The sequence below is a fragment of the Fulvia fulva genome, chromosome 7, assembly GCF_020509005.1.
Source record: "Fulvia fulva chromosome 7, complete sequence".
NCBI lineage: Eukaryota > Fungi > Ascomycota > Dothideomycetes > Mycosphaerellales > Mycosphaerellaceae > Fulvia > Fulvia fulva.
This window is the reverse complement of record NC_063018.1, coordinates 3,714,423-3,733,084: the sequence shown is the minus strand read 5'-3', so window position 1 is coordinate 3,733,084 and position 18,662 is coordinate 3,714,423. Positions and strand designations below refer to the sequence as shown.

General features: G+C 53.6%; 9 protein-coding genes across 9 annotated transcripts; 3 read left to right on the top strand and 6 right to left on the bottom strand.

The window, feature by feature from the left end:
- Nucleotides 1-671: 671 nt before the first annotated feature.
- Nucleotides 672-3,062, bottom strand: CLAFUR5_10571 (uncharacterized protein; the record flags this gene model as incomplete). Its single annotated transcript, XM_047909719.1, has 2 exons — nt 672-1,836; nt 1,891-3,062. 2 exons carry the CDS (start codon nt 3,060-3,062, stop codon nt 672-674), a joined length of 2,337 nt encoding a protein of 778 aa, XP_047764626.1.
- A 1,057-nt stretch (nt 3,063-4,119) lies between these two features.
- Nucleotides 4,120-5,600, bottom strand: CLAFUR5_10570 (Hydroxymethylglutaryl-CoA synthase; the record flags this gene model as incomplete). The annotated part of the gene is made up of 3 exons (XM_047909718.1): nt 4,120-5,333; nt 5,392-5,494; nt 5,544-5,600. 3 exons carry the CDS (start codon nt 5,598-5,600, stop codon nt 4,120-4,122), a joined length of 1,374 nt encoding a protein of 457 aa, XP_047764627.1.
- Nucleotides 5,601-6,719: 1,119 nt separating this feature from the next.
- On the top strand, nt 6,720-8,727 carry CLAFUR5_10569 (uncharacterized protein; the record flags this gene model as incomplete). The annotated part of the gene is made up of 2 exons (XM_047909717.1): nt 6,720-7,554; nt 7,601-8,727. The coding sequence occupies 2 exons, from the start codon at nt 6,720-6,722 to the stop codon at nt 8,725-8,727; spliced, it is 1,962 nt and encodes a 653-aa protein (XP_047764185.1).
- A 1,093-nt stretch (nt 8,728-9,820) lies between these two features.
- CLAFUR5_10568 (High-affinity fructose transporter) lies at nt 9,821-11,656 on the top strand (the record flags this gene model as incomplete). The annotated part of the gene is made up of 5 exons (XM_047909716.1): nt 9,821-10,130; nt 10,182-10,690; nt 10,743-10,773; nt 10,835-11,135; nt 11,197-11,656. The coding sequence occupies 5 exons, from the start codon at nt 9,821-9,823 to the stop codon at nt 11,654-11,656; spliced, it is 1,611 nt and encodes a 536-aa protein (XP_047764184.1).
- Nucleotides 11,657-12,090: 434 nt separating this feature from the next.
- On the bottom strand, nt 12,091-12,567 carry CLAFUR5_10567 (uncharacterized protein; the record flags this gene model as incomplete). Its single annotated transcript, XM_047909715.1, has 2 exons — nt 12,091-12,409; nt 12,458-12,567. 2 exons carry the CDS (start codon nt 12,565-12,567, stop codon nt 12,091-12,093), a joined length of 429 nt encoding a protein of 142 aa, XP_047764574.1.
- Nucleotides 12,568-12,793: 226 nt separating this feature from the next.
- Nucleotides 12,794-13,369, bottom strand: CLAFUR5_10566 (uncharacterized protein; the record flags this gene model as incomplete). The annotated part of the gene is made up of 1 exon (XM_047909714.1): nt 12,794-13,369. One exon carries the CDS (start codon nt 13,367-13,369, stop codon nt 12,794-12,796), a length of 576 nt encoding a protein of 191 aa, XP_047764183.1.
- Nucleotides 13,370-13,754: 385 nt separating this feature from the next.
- On the top strand, nt 13,755-14,954 carry CLAFUR5_10565 (NADP-dependent oxidoreductase; the record flags this gene model as incomplete). The annotated part of the gene is made up of 2 exons (XM_047909713.1): nt 13,755-14,283; nt 14,329-14,954. The coding sequence occupies 2 exons, from the start codon at nt 13,755-13,757 to the stop codon at nt 14,952-14,954; spliced, it is 1,155 nt and encodes a 384-aa protein (XP_047764182.1).
- Nucleotides 14,955-15,004: 50 nt separating this feature from the next.
- CLAFUR5_10564 (uncharacterized protein) lies at nt 15,005-15,926 on the bottom strand (the record flags this gene model as incomplete). The annotated part of the gene is made up of 2 exons (XM_047909712.1): nt 15,005-15,235; nt 15,291-15,926. 2 exons carry the CDS (start codon nt 15,924-15,926, stop codon nt 15,005-15,007), a joined length of 867 nt encoding a protein of 288 aa, XP_047764181.1.
- A 767-nt stretch (nt 15,927-16,693) lies between these two features.
- Nucleotides 16,694-17,232, bottom strand: CLAFUR5_10563 (uncharacterized protein; the record flags this gene model as incomplete). Its single annotated transcript, XM_047909711.1, has 2 exons — nt 16,694-17,092; nt 17,146-17,232. The coding sequence occupies 2 exons, from the start codon at nt 17,230-17,232 to the stop codon at nt 16,694-16,696; spliced, it is 486 nt and encodes a 161-aa protein (XP_047764180.1).
- Nucleotides 17,233-18,662: the final 1,430 nt, after the last annotated feature.

Below are 18,662 nucleotides of genomic sequence, written 5' to 3'. Positions count from 1 at the left end.
GGCTGAAATGGAACGACAGTCTGGAGATACCAAGATCGGAGTCGCCAATACTTCGCTTGCAGTGCAGTGCAGGATCACCGCAACATCGCTGCAGAGTGCGTGCAGTAGCCACGCCACCGCCGCGGTGGCACTTCGCTTCCGTTGCGAATATCAACGGGGTAAGCACAGAACGAAAGAGGGCACCATCGACATAAACAGACGAAAGAAAAGTAAAAGGGATATTTCGGTCCAAATTCCTCAAATTGCTCGCAGTGTTACACTTCTGCTCAATTCGCACACACTTCCTTAAGAAGAAACCCTCGTAAGGAGATTTGCTGTCTGCAAGACTCTGGTAAATGCCAATTCCCTCCTGTCCCAACCCATACCACCCCACCCAGCCCATCAAGCCCAAAAGAACTCCATCAATCCTCGCTTGCAGTCTCGCTTTCAAACAGAACCAACTCCATTCCAGCACCATCGCTGCAATCCCTCGCTCCATGTGCGGCTATATCGCGCTTTCATATGGTACCCTTCAAACGCCATGACAAAACAGAAACTTCAACCCATGTACAAAACTCCGGTCTGTGCTTCCAGCCGTCGAACAAAAAGATAGAAAAAGAGGTAGTCGGTCGGTCGGTTGGCCGTAGTGAAGTCGTCAAGGTGGTAAGAATAGCGAAACTCGCTCGCCGTCATCATAATTGCTCGCCGCTCATCCACTGACAATGGCAGCCGCCGTGTATCGTCCGTTTGCGCTTACGGTTCGTGTTAGAATCATATGCGGCGAAGCTAGAATCGTGTTCGTCCAGCTCGACGATGATGGGATTACCGTCGCCGTCACCGACCCAGTTCGCATTGCCGTTGTCTAGGATTTGGTACTGCTGGCAGTACGGCGCCACATCGTTAGTAGCGACACGGCGTTCTTCCAGCTTGACGATGTAGGGGAAGACTTCCAAGGTACTCCAGTAGTCGTCCATAGAGATGTCGCGTTTGCCGTGCTTTTCACGATCGTCTTTAAAGCCGCCATAAGCTCGCCGCTTGGCCTCTTCCATAGTATCACTGACCCATGCAGGGAAGCCTTGTGGAGGACCAGTATATGTAGCTGTTGTTAATGATGGCGCGGTGATAGTGGTAGTGATCACCCCTGGCGACGGTGTGATCGTACTAGCAGCAACACCACCGGTGGTCGGTGATGGTGAAGTAGGAGACGATGGGGGTGGCGTCGAATTCGTCGGGGGCGCGGTCGAAGTCATGCTGCTACTCGTCGTGCTGGACGACACGGGTTGCTGCACATAGATGAAGCCTTCCAGGAACGTAGAGTTCCACACACAGAACCAAGGCTTTTCTCCCGGGTGGGCAACCTGCCTACGATGTGTCCAGTCTTCGGGCAGTTCGAAGTCCGACTCGAAGCGTGCTCTGGGCTTGAGCTTGTTGTTGCTACCGTCGACAGATATGGCCTGTTCGGGGACGACGACGACCTTATCGTAGTACTGCTGGAAGTAGAACGCCGGCCCGCTTGCTGGATCGTCCTTATCTTGTACCGTCATGAAATTTGCGAAGCTGGTATTCATGTTGTTGAGTTGGGCGCCATAGGCGATGGTGTTGTCGTACGAGGCATAGAAGACATTGGCGCCCATGCCTTTACCAGGACTCCCGGCGGCGACCACAAGACCAAGGGCCGAATTCGGGGCAAGGTCGCAGTCCCAGGCCACTTGCTGTGACACTTCAGGCAGGCAGTCACAATGTGTTTCCTCGGGCATTCCCAGTGAGAGTGCCCAGGTACCGGTCGGTGGAGCGCCGGACGTCGGTGAAGCGATGAGACTAGCATCGTACAGCGACGTCACGACAGTCACGGTTGGTCTAGAAAGAATGTCAGTATATTTCCTTGCCTCGAATGTATCGAGCGATACTCACTTGTCTCGAGCATGTTTCCCGCCTGCAACAAATCCACCTATCACTCCACCAAGCACCGCGGCCACGAAGGCCAACACGCATGCTGACAGTAAGATCCACCAGAAAGGTATGCCACAGAAGCGTGTCTTCCTCTTCTCCTTCCAAGTCTTCTCCTTCCACTCCTTCTTCGCAGCTCTTATGCTTGAATCATCTGATGATGATGACGATAAAAGTCCTTGCGCTGAGTTGCGAGTCGCTGATCGATGTAGTGTGGACTCATCTGTCATGGACTGCGGTACAGGCGTGGGACAAGGTTGTATTGTTGTGTGCATCAAGGGCATCGAAGGATCCGTGCCAAGTACCGGTGCTCGACTGTGTAGAGGCACAGGTGGTAGTAAGGGTGCCTTCTCCGGTCCATCCTCCGGATATCGACTGTACGGCGGTAGCTGTTCTGTATGCCCATCCTCGCCGATGATATCCTGATCCTCACCGTCGGGACCTAGTCGTCGAGTATAGGCTTGCGAAACACCAGGGAAGCCTACAGGGATGGGATTCTGGTGGATGGGCATGTCGTCATCATCGTCCAGGTCATCGTCGTCTACGCCTTGCGGATACATGGCATATGGATGTTGCGGCCGACTTTGCGAATATGACTGGCGTCCCGTAGGCCGGACTGTAGAACTAGTCGCGACGCTCATTGTCCGCGCGATAGTCCCCTGCTGGTACATGCCATACGGATGGCTCGGCCCAGCACCAAACCTCGGACTCTGTGTAGGCGCATATACAGTCGAAGATGCCGACGACGTCGACCGTCGGGCCACACCATCCGGCTCGAACTCCAAGCTGTGCGGCCTTTCGGCATGGCGCGAGGTCTCATCGTCATCCTCGGGACTGGCAAAGGGGTTCGGATACTGTCTCGATTTCCTCGTCGAAGTCCTCGTCGCCTGTCTCGATATCGTCGGCGTCACCGGCGTGGTGGAGTAGTGTGCTGATACCGTCCGGACAGGCTCAACCGTGACATCGTCTTGGCGCGCGCTGAAGTCTCCTGCTCCGTCTCTGTCGACATTGGGCCTGAAGCCGTCCGCCACGCCGTCAAACTCGAAGTCGTCCACCTCAAACTCATCGCCGAAGACATTGTTCCGCTCGTGGGTGGGTGTCACGTCGCCGTCCAGCAGAGATGGTCGTTGTTCCATGGTGCGTACTGGCCGGCCAAATGGCCTGCTCAGCCTCCTCGATCTCCTTCAACACCAGATGTTTCGCCCGGATGTGCGTATCGTTCTGCCGTGCGTGTCGACAATGGTCCAGGCCGGTAGGTAGAAGAGGAAGAACGAGCGTATGGGTCGGTGGGCGGGGAGATGTGTTGGTATGGGGTTCCATGAGCGAGGCCCTGGTTGTGTAAGAGAGTCGACGGACTATCGCACGTGACGTCCCTCTCTCACTGTCGCTCGGCACCTTCCTCTAGCCCCACGTTCGTTCGACCGACTGGACCTAAATAGATACGAACCTTCTTTCCATCTGCGGCTGCAACAAATCTTCGTGGTACCACTACTACAAACAATACTGTACCTCTTCTCTCAGTGTCACATCGTCGTGCCATCACCGCATCACGAAATACATTCCGCTCTTCTCCGGCCGAGCTATCCACTAGTTATCCACAACCGATCATCTTTGTTTCCACTTGCTTTAGCGTGGAATGGTCAACAAGGAAGCAACGAATAGGGCATCGAGCCAGCAACGCCGTTCTGCATTGCTGCAGCGACAGACCCGTCTTGGACCCCGGCACTTTGCGAGGATCTTTGCACTGTCAGCTACGTTTTGACCACCACATCAACTTCTCGTCTACGCCAACTCGTCGGCTGTTCTCAGACTCCGCAGATTGTCATCTCTGAGATGAGCGAAACCCGTCGTGTGAAGAAATCTAGATCTCGCAAATGTGCTGCTATGAAAGACTGCCTCCATGCTGCGCCTCAATGTTTAGCCGGTAACCCCGAGCTCTGAAGCGCTTCCAAAGCGCTTGGCTGCCCGTCAATCATTGGAAGTGATCTGAACGTCTCATCATCTATTCCCAAGTTTGGATCTGACCATAGCTATTTACAAAGGGCGCGCTGCAGCTCGCCAAGCTGGAGCAAGCGTCCAGCAATGGTATCAAAGTCTAGATCTGCCAGAATCTCCCAAACGCTTCACCGCGAGTTCATAGCTTCGGCGAAGTCTATATCACGATGCAACACAGCCACGACTCAAGCAGGAGCTCTAGTCCTTGACCCGGTAAGCGCGACGGAACATGTCGTCCACTTCCGTGAGGTAGTAAACACCAGGGCGGATATCCTCCACATTACCCTGGGCGGTGTAGTTGTTCTTGAGATGGGCCTTCTCGCGCAGGTTGCACATCTGATCGTAAACTTCTGGTGCCACGACCTTGCGCGCGTCCAGCCTCGCTTGGAGGTCAACCTTCTGCTTCAGAGTCTCTGTGCTGCCGCGGACCTTGAGCGAGAACATGGATGCTGCGAGACCAGACCCGTATGAGAAGATGGTGACGCGCTTGCCCTGGAGCTCTTCTGAAGATACGTTGCTGATGAGGGACACCAACGAGCCGTATACACTTGCGCAGTACATGTTACCGCATTGTGTTGGGACCTGGACGGAGGGTTGCACGCGCTGTGCGAACCTCTTCTTCGCCAGACCCATGAAGGTCTTCTCGATGGTCTTGTTGGTGATTGATTGTTCGTACTTGATGTCCTTGACCTCAGCAGGCACATCCGCGAAGATCGTGTTCTCTGGGTTCTTCAGGTAGTCGTTGTACAACAAACGTGCGTAGCTCTTGGAGACCAGCTTGCATGTAGGTGCGTGGAAGCACATGTAGTCGAAGCGGTCGAGGGGTGTCTCAGCCTCGTGTACGCCATTCGCGTGTCCGTTCGCTCTGCTCTTGATCTGCTCTTCTCTTGCGTTGTAGGCCTTGTAGCACTCGTCGACTGCCTCGGTGTAGCACTTGATGGAGTATTGGCCGTCCACGATGGGGTACTCGCTGGTAAGATCGGCCTTGTAGAAATCGTATGCGTGCTTGACGAAGCTGCCTCGAAGGCCTGGCTCGAAGGCCAATGGCGCATCAGGACCGATCAACATTGCGACACAGCCAGCACCTCCTGTTGGACGAGCGTTGCCCTGTTTGTAAAGTGCAATGTCGCCCATGACCACAATCGCGTTGCGGCCGTCCCATGCCGAGGACTCCATCCAGTTGATTGTGTTAAAAAGCGCGTTGGTTCCACCATAGCAGGCGTTGACTGTGTCCACACCCTCGATGTTCGTGTTGCCGTGGGGCTCGAAAAGCTGCATAAGGACAGTCTTGACCGATTTCGACTTGTCAAGGAGCGTCTCTGTGCCAACTTCGAGCCTACCAATGTTCTTTGGGTCGATCTCATACTTCTTGAGGAGGGAGGTAACGGTTGTGAGGCACAGGGAGTAGATGTCTGCCCATGGGTCAGTCTTGCTCTGCCGTTTCTGCAGGCTGCCATGTCGAGTTCTAACCTTCGCGATCGTCACAGAAGCTCATCTTGGTCTGTCCAAGACCAATTGTGTACTTTCCAGCGCTGACACCGTCGAACTTCTCAAGCTCGGTCTGGTCGACACACTGCGAATGTTAGCAGTGTTGCCATATCGCTCACGCATGTTATGCTTACTTGTGTGGGAAAGTACAGCTCAATAGCCTTGATACCAACGTTCTGCGGCCTGTCCATGTTGGGCGGTGTGGTGCTTTGGTACGCGAAGTGGGAGTGTGGTCGCGTGGAGGGGAAGATTTCGTCCTGTGAGAACAATGTGTAGGCGGATTCGTCGGGGAGGTTGGACAAAGAAGCAAGAACAATTACTTGCGGAGGTGAGGAGTGTGAGTGAGGAGTGAGGAGTGTGAGAGCAGAAAGTACGGCAGCTCTCTACAATGGGCTCATCATTATTTTCGCAATCGTAATGCAGGAACAGCAGGGTTAAGTTCACGCCATAGGACATTCGTTGGTCAGGGTCTGCCACTCCCGAATGAGATCTTACGATTCTCTCACCCACGCTGAGTAGTTCTACCGCCACTGCCACCCATCTCAACCTTTGCCATCGAACCATTCCGGAACGCAGTGTTATTACACCATTTTCGGGCTCATCAGCACTCTTCCATACGGAGCCCGATGGCTTCAACGTAGCATATATGTGTTCGTTTGCGCATCAGGGTCTCGCAGCCCCTGCGCATCAGATGGAGTAGAAAGGCTCGCGAGAACAACGTTTGCCTTGGCCGCATGCTCTCCGTGTTGAACTGATGCGCCAGATAACAGAACAGAGAATGCTACGATATGCAGCAAAGAGTTGCTGATGGCTCGTCTGCCTCGCTTGGTGCAGAACGCCCTGAAATCCTCGCCACGGGAGTGTGGCTACACACCGCCACATCCATCCAAGCATCTTTGTCCTCGTCTGTTGACCACGGCGGAAACTTCCGGGACGAGACGAGACGGTCCGCCATTTCCCGCACGGCAACAGCACAGTACAGTACCATTTGACCAGATCTCTCCTGGTGGGTGTGTTGAACATTGACATCTTCAAAATACAGTCTTCGTGTCTTGCAGCTTCACGCTGTGCACCATCCTCCAGTGACTGGCGAGCCACGGCCTCGCTAACTATGTTTCCTGCATGTATCTGCGGCTGAGCGCACGGGGTAGGAGGGCGTTCAGCTAGGCAGGCAGTGGTCAAATAGGTTACATCCTCCGTGGTCACTGGTGATGGTATACTTCCTTTCAACTTCATCCACTTTCCTCTACTTGTTGCTGCAACACTGATTCTCCAGCGAGAATACTTGGCGGCGAATTTCTCGAGTCTCGATGGCGCTGAATTCACCACCAGAGCAGCCACTTTCCCGGAACAGTTCTTTGGATTCCTTTGATTGGAAACAACATTCCTATCTGGATCGTTTGAGAGCTCTGCAGCCCGTATATCCTGCACTGCGGTCTCTGCTGAACAAATTGACCAATGTCAAGGACAACGGCAGATCTCTGGTTACAGATCGTTACGCCAGGTACGATGCTGTACCATCTTCCCACACACCTGGCAGGTGTGCTGTACTCGACTTCCACAAGAATTGCGTAAAGGAAAAGACTTTTCAGACACCAGGAGAACTAAGGACATACTTCAACGACAATCCTGAAGTCAAGATCGAGAGCAACGATGTAAAGCTTGGAGCCACGCGTGATGACGATGCATCGCAAACGAATGGCGGAGCTACAACCCATCCCAATGCTGGCGCCGCAAAGGTCGCACGCCGACGGCTATACATCCTCGAAGATATGGAGCCGGAGTTTCTCGATGTCCTAGGATGGCACTTGAAAATCAACCCCCTGATCTTGTCGGAACAGATGAACACGTGGAACTTTGTCGACTCTAATTCGATACCTCATCGTGCACTTCCCTCCATGCGGACTCCAGCGACGTTTCTGCCTCTACGATACTACGAGATCAGGACTCTAGACGACGAAGACGCCATTCTGACCCAGAAGAATCAGATGACACACGCCATCAACAGGCGCAAGATTGAGCGGTGGCGAGATGTGGATCTGCCAAGTATCGTGCCCGACAAACGACATGCCTTCATACGTCGGTGTGCCAGCTTCTGGGCATCTCATGACACGATCGATGAACACTCTCCAGATGGCTGGGATGGTAAATTGCTTGCTTCGATTCATCATCACTGTACTAATGTTAGCAGCTGTGATTCTGGTCGATCCTCCGCTGGACTCTTGCAGCGAGTGCCAAAAGCACAACGAAACCAAGCATATACGCGAGAAGACACGTGAAGACGTAGCGAAAGATGGCAGGCCAACGAAAACGTGTGCTCCTACCTGCTTGATGCTTGAGGATCCAGAGCTGTATCAGACTCGGAAGGCACTCTGGGAGTCGCGCGGATGGAACCCGCGCGAAGCAGAAGTGATTGAGACTCGCCACAATAGCACCCCATACCACGGCGGATGTCCTTCGTTAGTGCCACCGAGCCTCGATGCCGATGTGGTCCAGAAGCGAAACATGGCATCCCCTTTCGACGAGCTGGTGCACTACTGGACCACATGCACTGACACGACATTGCTTGATGCCGCGCAGAAGCGCCCTATCAATGCAGCCTGCTTCATGATCAAATTCGTCGCTCAATACTGGAGTCACCAGCTGGATCTCATTGCTTATGGCGTGGCAAACGGAGAGTGGTTTTCGGACGACCATGAAGCCAACTTCAACGCCAAGTCGACACTTACCAGCTTCAAGGAGGATCTCGGGAACATCTCTGTCGCCACGAAGGACATCAATTATATGCGGCGGCAGATGAGCCACTTCGAACGTGTCATCACGCTCAACATGGAGCGGCTGGGTATGCAGCTTGGCGACGAGACAGTTGACCGCGACCTGCCCCGAGCACTTGCCGATGCACAGAAGGACTTCTTGACGATATCTGCTCGACTGAGGCCTTTTCGCGATCGGGTCGATGACCTTACTACCATTGCCAACGAGATCGCGAGTCTCCATGCCGCCTACAAGAGTATTCAAGATGGAGAACAAGGGCTGAGGTTGAGCCTATTCGCGTCAATCATCTTCCCGTTGACGTTGGTAGCGTCCATCTTCTCGATGAGTGATCGTTATCGGCCTGGTCAAGCAAAGCACTGGGTGTTCTGGGCGGCTAGTATCCCTCTGACCATCATCTTTGCCACGGGTCTGCTTTATGAGCACGAGAAGAGACTATACCGCTGGGCGGACGAGAAGCTACACCCGGAGAAGAAGAATATTGTGCAATCAACGAAGAAGGTAAAGTCTATTCAGCGGGCACCGACAGTGCATGAGGATGTGTAAGCTCGTGGTGATCATTGTGCTGGGTCATCAGTCACTCCTACCACCGAGCTCGAAGCTTCTCCAGGATTTTGCAACGTCAGCTCATCCTTACGATCTGGAGGCCCGACTCTCTCCACACGGAGAATGAAGCTTACATGCCTCTCGGGCTCGCAAATCAGACGACATAGAGGGCATCTTCAAGTTGTGTCACTGCGTCAAGTGATGGTGAAGCTGACAGCCATCTTCCGCGAGATCCGGGCGTAGTGCGACTATTCCGGCAAATCGTGCCGAGAGCTTCGAACGACTCCTTTGAACAATACAGGAAGAGAAGTGCAGTATGCAGATCTGTTGGATGCTGTATGAACAATGTCAATGTTCGACGAGTCACATCGAGTCCCGCAATGCCCGGAAGTATGCACAGTTGACTCTAATCTACTCCCATCCTCCCAGCACGATCCTCCAACACCTCCCCGGAGCACATGCAATATCTGCACATCACGCGAGACCGAACGCTACATCCACCTGAAGCTGACCTCCAAACACCCCATTCCTCCACAAGATCACCAATCACCACCCACAACCCCAGACCCTCACCACTCCCGTCCGCATCCGCTCGCATGTCCCTCACGTGGCTCACCTCGTGTGATACCATCAGCAGCACCCCGCCAGACACAACGACCGCTCTATAAGAACTCTCTAACAATGCTCAAACCTTGTTCCTGGGACACCACCTCCTCGGCTCAGGCTCTTTTTCACAATGTCGAAACTTACTGGCAGCCTGCGAGCTCCTGGGCTACAGAAGCGTTTGGGTCTTACGACTTGGGTTAATTATGATGTCTATGACCCGACGCATGCGCAGTCGATGCATGGGAGGAAGAGTTTGACGAATCTGAGCTATGAGCCGTTGAAGAGGGTTACGGGTGCGAGCTTTTTTATGGCCGTGTTGGTGTCGATGGGAGGGTTTAGTGAGTGAATTTTCAAGACCAAGTATATTGCGGGAGCAGGTGCTAATTACTGGGTGGATAGTCTTTGGCTATGTACGATCTGTCCACGACGCTGCATGAGATGTGACTAACAAGAGCAGGATACTGGCCAGATATCTGGGTTCCTGGCAATGCCTGATTTTCTCGAGCGCTTTGGTCAACAATACCAGACCGGTGAACGAGCTGGCGAGTTCTACTTCAGCAATGTCCGCTCCGGCCTTATTGTTGGTATGCTATCCATCGGTACTCTGATCGGCGCCCTCATCGGCGGTCCTCTTGCGGACGTCATCGGTAGGAAGTACTCCATCGTCGTCTGGTGTGTTGTCTTTTGTGTCGGCAATACTGTCATGATTTCTGCTACGGACCATTGGTATCAAGTCATGATGGGACGCTGGGTTGCTGGACTTAGTGTTGGAGGGCTATCGCTCTTAGTGCCGATGTGTTAGTATGCCTTCCTGCGCTGCTTTGGCACGTTTCTGACCAGTCCGGTAGACATGGCAGAGACCGGCCCACGCCACATCAGAGGAGCTCTCATCTCCTGCTACCAAGCAAGCCCCCCCTCCCCCCTCCCCCTCCACCCCCCACTAACACTCCCCACTAACACTCCCCAGCTCTTCATCACCTTCGGCATCTTCCTAGCCGCCTGCATAAACTTCGGCTGCTACGAGCACCAACGCTTCAGCGCCGCCTCCTGGCGCATCCCCATGGGTGTCGGCTACATTTGGGCCGTGATCCTCGGCGTCGGAATCCTCGCCTTCCCGGAGACTCCCCGATTCCAGTACCGCCAGGGCAAAATCGAGGATGCCAAGGCTACGATGATGAGGGTTTATGGCGCGCCGGAGAACCATTATGCGATTCATGTGGAGCTCGAGGAGATTGAACAGAAGTTAAGGGCGGAGGCTAAACAGGGCTCGGCGGTGCAGGAGTGGTATCGCATGATGTTTGCGCCGAAGATGGCGTATAGGATTTTGCTTGGGGTGGGGTTGCAGATGTTTCAGCAGGTGTGTGCTGGCTGGAAGACGGGTACTGTCGACAGAGCTGACCATCTCATAGCTGACCGGTGCCAACTACTTCTTCTACTACGGTAAGCCCCTCAAGCCTTCCACCCTCCCCCAAGACAACGCCGCTAACACACCTCTCCTCAGGCACCGTAATCTTCCAAGGCACCGGCATCAACAATTCGTTCGTCACACAGATGATCCTCAACGGCATCAACTTCGGCACAACCTTCTACGGCCTCTACATCGTCGAACACTATGGTCGCCGCAAGTCCCTCATCGTCGGTTCCACCTGGATGTTCATAATGTTTTTAATATTCGCCAGCATCGGCCACTTCAGTCTCGACCGCGATGATCCAAGCAACACGGAATCCGCCGCAACAGCCATGATCGTCATGGCTGCATTCTTCATTTTCGGATTCGCGACGACTTGGGGTCCTATGATATGGTACGTACTCTTCCTCTTAGCAGGCCTTGGTGTATATATCCCCGCTAACCTCACCCACCAGGACAATCTGCGGCGAACTCTACCCCTCCCGCTACCGCGCCAAAGGCATGGCCCTCTCCACCGCGTCCAACTGGCTCTGGAACTTCCTCCTCGCCTTCTTCACCCCTTTCATCACCTCCGCCATCGACTTCCGCTACGGCTACGTTTTCGCCGGCTGCAACGTCCTCGGCGGGTTGATCATCTACTTCTTCGTAATGGAGGGGCAGGGACGCACGCTGGAGGAGATCGATACGATGTATTTGAGTAATGTGTTGCCGTGGAATAGTTCCAAGTGGGAGGCGCCGCCGCCGGAGGAGATTGCGAGGATTAGGAAGGAGGCGGGGACGGAGGTTGTGGGTGAGGAGGGGGATGTGAAGGGGGTTGATGTGCATCAGGAGAAGGCTGAGGAGCGGGGGGTTGCGGCGCCGGGTGTTGGGGGTGAGGGGCTGGGTAATGGGGTGGGGAAGGAGACCACTGTCTAGTGTTACATCGCCAGCGGAGGCTCGAGATGCTGTGGCATGGTCTTCCTCTCGTGGGATGCCATCGCATCAAATGTTGCCACATGCTCACGGTAATGTCGTTTTGGCCAGTACGTACGGAGCTGGTGGTCACCTTAGAAGCAATAATAGTATTGGAAGATGTGTATATTTTTGTAGCAATATGGCAGTAACCATTGTGACTCGCGCGAGTCTCGTAGTAGGCTCATCCCAACGCCCGTCCTGTCCCTCCGTCGCAGATTGACCACCTATACTCCTGGTTCGCAGAACGACTCCCGCCTGCGCAAATCCAGACAGGTCTTGGTTAGAACGTGGCAGGCCATTTTACTCGTTCCAGCTTGGTCTTCGACGTGGCCCTTGTTGACACAAACTTCACAAAGGCGTCGAAGCGTTCCTTCAACTTCGATGATGACCATGCCTCATCCCTTGCTCTTATGCTCACTGCGCCCAGTAACATACCTTGCAAACCGCTCACCACCTAGCAGCATGTTGAACCTGAACTCGTTACTAGCGTAGTACATCGCGCTTGCCTCTGCTCGGATCTGCTTGCTGGTGCGTAGCATTGAGGGCTCCTCATCGTTGCTCTGTGTGCTGAATCCACCGTGCATCCAGTAGTACTGGCCTGCTGGCAACACCAGCTCATGGATATAGTTCCGAAGCTCCGGTGGGAGTGCCGTGAAGAGGTCTGGTGTGTCAGGCTTGGGTCGTGGTGGCAGCCACTTCGCTGGCGCCAGCTCGCTGAATTTGGTGAGCAAGTGAAACCATTACGCCAGCAGCTAAACTTACAGTGGCCCTGTCGTAGTGAGTTTGCGCTGGCTCATCGTCTCTACGCGTGGGATCGGCAGAATGTCTGGTGTCTGCTGCAAAGATGATGTGCTTGAATCGAGAATGAGCATTGTGAGAAGGCAGCAGTCGCGTCCCTGGACGCCCTGACCACCGCGATGATCTCACTTCACCTTCTGCCCGTTTGCCATCATGTTCACGATACAGCGGACTGCCTCACAGTGATTCGATATTTCTTACCAACTACTTCTCCAGCTTTTCAATCCCATTATTCGTCACACGTGCCATCTTCTGGTCTGTTGCACAAGGATGCATACTGCCCAACGGCTTTCTCGTCAACTACCAATGCCGCGTCCCCGGCGCCCCTTTCACATGGCTTGTATCGACATCTGAACTTGTCCATCCACCATAAAAGTCTCCCGGCTGCGGTATAACCAGCTCGCCGTCTACATAGCAGTCCCAAGGCCCGGCATAGAAGCTCAAGTAATCCTTGATCTCTTGAAAGCCACCCGTCGGATCATCGTACGACCAGATACGGTTCTTCACCACTTCACTTGTGCTCGGGTTCGTTGCGTCGTAGTATGATGCCCGACCCTTCCATTCACAGTACGAGCCGTGGCTGTTCTTCGAGAGTGGGATCTTGAGGGATGACGGAGGGAGGTAGTATGTCGGCGGATGATACGTTTCGAGGACCCAGTAGGCTTCCTTCGTTTCAGCTATCGTTTGACCTCCCCATTTGATCTCGAGGTGCCGGGGTGTCCGCTCGCAGAGTGGTGGCCTGGGGAAGTTGCGAGGGTTGAGCTTGCCGGAGGCTGGGGTCGACGACATCAGTCGCTTGAATATATTCATCAACAGGAATGATCTTACGAGGAGTAACAGTACTTTGCGCGACCTGACCAGCAGACGGGACTGCATGTCAGAGCGATATCAAGGTCGTCATTGATCAATGCGCTTATGTAAGCATCGAATTCGAAGCACTGAAGGACCTGCCAGATCTGGCTCCTTTCTCCCGAGGCTGTTCCTTCCCACTTCACTCACGATTTGTAATCGTCTTGTGGAGTATGTTCGCCCACTCGTGTAGACGGTGATGGCGTGCTGGACCACGCGCGAAGGTAACAAGCTCACAACAAGCAGCAGAGATGACCCCCAACGCTGAATTTGCTCCAAGAGCTACCTTCTGCACTTCCTCGGCATCAGCCTCTTCTCCTCATTGGGCAGTATTCTGAAGGCAAGGTCGCATCTCTTATCCCGTTCACAGACAACTTCACCCCAGCAAGATCACTTCGAAATCCCAGTGATCATGGCAGACCGCCTCTTTAAGCCGATCAAAGTCGGTAGCATCACGCTCAAGAACCGCCTGCCTATGGCACCATTGACCAGGTTCAGAGCAGACAAGGATAACAACCCCAGCGAGTATGCCAAGGCATATTATGAGCAGCGAGCATCAGTCCCAGGAACCTTACTCGTCACAGAAGCGACTTTTATATCTCCACAGGCTGGAGGCTACCCAAACATTCCAGGAATCTGGACTGAGTCTCAGGTCGCTGGCTGGAAAGACATTGTCGATGCTGTCCATCGGAAAGGCTCGTATATCTACCTACAACTATGGGCGCTGGGGCGCGTTGCACAGGAGAAGGTCCTGGCTCCACAGGGTTTCCGTGTTCGAAGTGCTAGTGCGATCAGTGCAATCGCTTCGCAGACGGGGCTTGGTGAGCCAACGGTTGTGCCAGACGAGATGACAGAGGATGAGATCCAGAGCTTCATCAAAGATTATGCACACGCCACCAGAAACGCTATCAAAGCTGGCTTTGATGGTGTAGAGATTCATGGTAAGCATCGCCCAGCTTAGATGAACCGTATCGCTGACGAGACAGGCGCCAACGGCTACCTCATCGATCAATTCTGGCAAGACGTCAGCAATCAACGCCAAGACGCATGGGGCGGCAGCATCGAAAAGCGTGCCCGCTTCGGCCTCGCAGTCACCAAAGCGGTCGTCGAAGCGGCAGGTGATAGCAAGAAAGTCGGCATGCGTCTCTCGCCATGGGGTAACTTCCAAGGCATGCTCATGAAAGAGCCCGTCCCTCAGTTCAACTACATCATCGAAGAGCTCAAGAAATTTGACCTCGCATACTTGCACTTGATTGAGAGCCGGCTTTCAGGTAGCGCTGCCGATGGTGTGTATCATGATGAGTCCGGTACTGTCGAGCTTGACCCATTCATCAAGACTTGGGGCTCGAACGAGCCGTTGATTCTGGCTGGTGGGTATACGCCTGACAAAGCGAAGAAAGTGGTCGGTGAGATGTATACATCTGATAACATCCTGATCGCATTTGGACGGTATTTCATCAGCACGCCGGATCTACCGTACAGGCTGCAGCATGGAATCGAGCTCAACAAGTGGGATCGACCGACTTTCTACAAGCCAGGTCCAGGTGGATATACCGACTATCCTTTCAGCGAGGAGTTTTTGAAGCAGGCTCAGCAGGAGAGCAGATTATGAAGTACATCGACGATTGTAAACAAATCCGCTGATAGACTAGAGTAGAAATGCTAGACCTCTGTTGCCTCCGAATCAGACTCGCACCCCGGCTTCTGCTGGGACCGGTCGAGCCACAATCCAGGTTTCGGAAACAATGGTCCAGAGCTTTGTCGCCTCTTCCTCCCACCTGTACTCCTTGATGCTTCCCGTAACGGAGGACATTCGCAGTCACTCGGTAAACGCCACGAGCTAGCTGTAACAACAATGAACGCCAGCCACAGCGTTGCAGGCACGACCGCACACTAAAACACTGTCAGTAAAAGCGACCACCATCACCCGGGATTCAACTCAACTCACCCCAACCCTACTCCACTCCCTCCTCATCGCCGGCCAAACCACACAAAATACCGTCGCCGCCAAGAAGACAACATTCATCCCCACCACAAACCCAACGAATCCCGCCCTCGACGCCGGTGCCGCCGGCTCGAGACTCTTCCGCTGCAGTCTACAAACCGAACACATCGTCCCCCTCGACGCGGACATGGACCTCCCACTCAATGAATGCATCGACCTCCTCCTCCCCCTGGAGCCACTAACAGTACCATAAGCCCTCCCATCCGCCGAGCTGAATTTCAGCGGCTTCAAACTCCCCGACGAGGATCTCTTCTTCGAGGCAGTCCGCATGCTTGGTGCTTTGACGCCATGATCGCGGAAGTCGGAGATGCGGGATTGGGAGCGATGGGGTTTCTTTGTTGGGTTAAAGGGGCTGATGGGATCGTCGACGTCGACGCCGTCTTCATCATCGTCGAGGAAGGGGTCCGGGAGGATGATTCTATTGCCGGGTTTGTCGTCTGGGAAGACGCCGGCGGGGGGCGTGATGGCGTCTTCGTCGTTGATGATGGTGGATGAGTCGCTGAAGGTTACGGAGGCGTGGCGTTTGGCGGTGTCTTCTGTGAAGGGAGAGGAGGAGGGATAGTTCTCTGACGATGCCATGTTTGATTCGGACTTTGTTTAACTGGAAAGACGTCAGTAACTTTCTGAGAAGAATTGATCTGATGTTGTATCACCAGCCCGCTGATAACACCTGCAGATATCCAGCTGTGAAGCACAACTTTGCCGCCGCGGATCCTCGTTGCGTCAAGGCACAAGCGTTAATGCAAGCACACTGCAGTGTAATACTTCGATTGCAGTTCTGATGTGCAGACAAGAGGGGTAAGGATGCTAGCACGAAACATGATGTCGATGATGAGGCAGCTTAGTAGCTACCCCAGGCGGTGGTTCATGCTGTGTTCCAGCGCCATGGTATATATACTTCTTAGCTTTGATTTCGTGATCTGTGACGTACGATGCTCTGGCTGGCTATCATTGTGCCATTGCTGGAGGACACATGAATGGTTGATCAGCTGCGGGAGTGGTGGTTGATTGTTGTCATTTGCGATGATGGCGTATCATCTGTACTGCTCGACCCGGCAAGTCGATGGATACCTCGTTACAGCCTTGCGCGCAAGTTGACTGGCGGCGAATGTGTCGTTTCCCGCTTAACGACACTGGCAGTTGGTAGAGACACAAGTAGGGCAGAGATACAAGGACAGATATGACATTACCAATGAGTTCACTCTTCACTAACCCCAGATATCTTTCTATCCATGCTACATCCATCGCCCGTGATCATCAATCATAAAGGAACGTAATGTATCCCCATCCTCCCCATCCACCACCCAAGCCCCCATTCCCCACGATATCCTTCCCGCTCACCCCCTTCAGCAATAATCATAATCACAATCACACCCATCATAATCATCATCGCAATCCTGGAAGACATTGAAACACCGGTAATAGTTATCCAACCGATAGCCGAAATGATGGGCATAGATGGAGTAAGGAAAGAACAGCTGACATCCATTCCTGAACCCTTGGCTGCGCCACCAATACCTGTAGCTGTAGGCACCCCTCTTGTCGAGGGCATCGGCAGGGGTAGTCTCAGCCATCTGCTTGAGCTTGAGGAGGTCTTGGAGGGTGGGAATAGGGGTGCCTTTGCCCCCGGCGTAGTTCCGTTGGTAGGCGTCGTGGAGTTTGGCGCCGTATCTGCTGTGAAGGTCTTTGACATTCTCGCTGGCGGGTTCGGCACGGGCTTCTAGGGCGGCGGGCTGGGCTACTTCCTGGGGGGCGTTAGTTCGCTATGTCTATGATGCTTGATATCGAAGGCGCGTACATTTCCGGCAGGCTCTGCCACGGGACCTGCAATGGCGCTCGAGACTGCCAATGAGGCGATGGTTGCGACGATGTACTTGATCTGCATCTTGATGCTCGGTGGATTTTGATATGAGAAAGTGTTACTTGATGATATCATCCTGAGTTGGGGAGGATTTGCGCCTTCTTATACCCGCCGTCTATGCTGTCACCGGGCCTTGATGTTCAACTATTTGCAGTTGCTTCAGTGGAAGCATACACGTAGAATCCCAGGCAAGCTTTACCAAGAATATGTCGACCCTTGGCCGTGGGTCGAAGTCTCGAAGCTTAAAAGCTGCGTTTCTGAAGATCGGGACCAGCATGTCCCCTGACATGAGCTGTCAAACTCGGTGCACGCGAACCCGATTCGAGCCTTATCAGCTTTGTCCGGCCGGTTCCTTGGCAGAACTATGAGCAGAGCCTGCTGTAGAACACATGAGCATAGCGAGCGAAAAGTTACCCGGGCATGCGAGCATGCGACGCGCGTCCGCGTGAACATGTTCTGCTGGGTCCCAAGCATGACAACCACTACGATCTTCTTCGGGTCATTGCATGTATATAACAAAGCATGCGCTTAGTCTGAACCTTGACCCAAAGCTTGTGACCACAGCATCGCGTGCAGACCGAAAGCCTGGGAGAGAAAGCCTTGTTCAGTCAGTCAGCCTGAATCGATCAGCAGCCTGATGTCCAGGGTACTGTATGATCAATATTCCGGGCGTCAGCCACGTGCCGCGATCCTCCGGACCTGTTTTCAAGCACGGGACCAGGTGCAAAACTCGTATTCACTTCTTCGCTTTCGCAGACTGCTCGCCGCGGAATGTCTACTCCGACAATGCGTTCGTACGTAGGTGTGCCAAGCAGCGAAGGCTCTGTCTCCGCGGACCGATTGTTCTGTTCCCGTCAGCATCGCGGACATCACCAAGTCTTTTCGTTTCGTGCCAATGTCCAGGGCCGGACTGCATTGGAAGGACTCACGTGGTCAACACTCGGTACCTCAGGGTTATGGCAGTAATAATAGCACGGCGTCTTCACACGGGCACAGATCACTGGCGTTTGTTTGAGTGAACTTGGAGTGCGCGTGAAAGTCTTGCGGCGAGGCTTGAATTGCCTCCTATCTAGTGAGTGTATTGGTATGGTTACCGGTACTCATCTTGTCCATACCATACCAATAACCTATAGCTGAATAAGCCTACCAATACATACCAGTTGGTGACCACTTTCCTAATTAGGAAGGTCTGTATCTTCACAAGGTGTTGCTGCCGCTGCTGCTCCTTGCTGTCACTACAACCTCCGGTCCAGGCTCTATAGCTCGTGTGAAGAAGTTGTCCTTATAGTCATTCTCGATAGCCACCTCATCGTCCACATCGTCACTACCTAGTGCTCCGTACTAGCTACGTAGACAGCTACAGGCTTTAATAATGGTGTCTATAAGGTTTGAGCGTCTGTATGTAATTATATCACGGCCTGAGCTGAAGGAGCGCTCTAGAGAGTCCGACATAA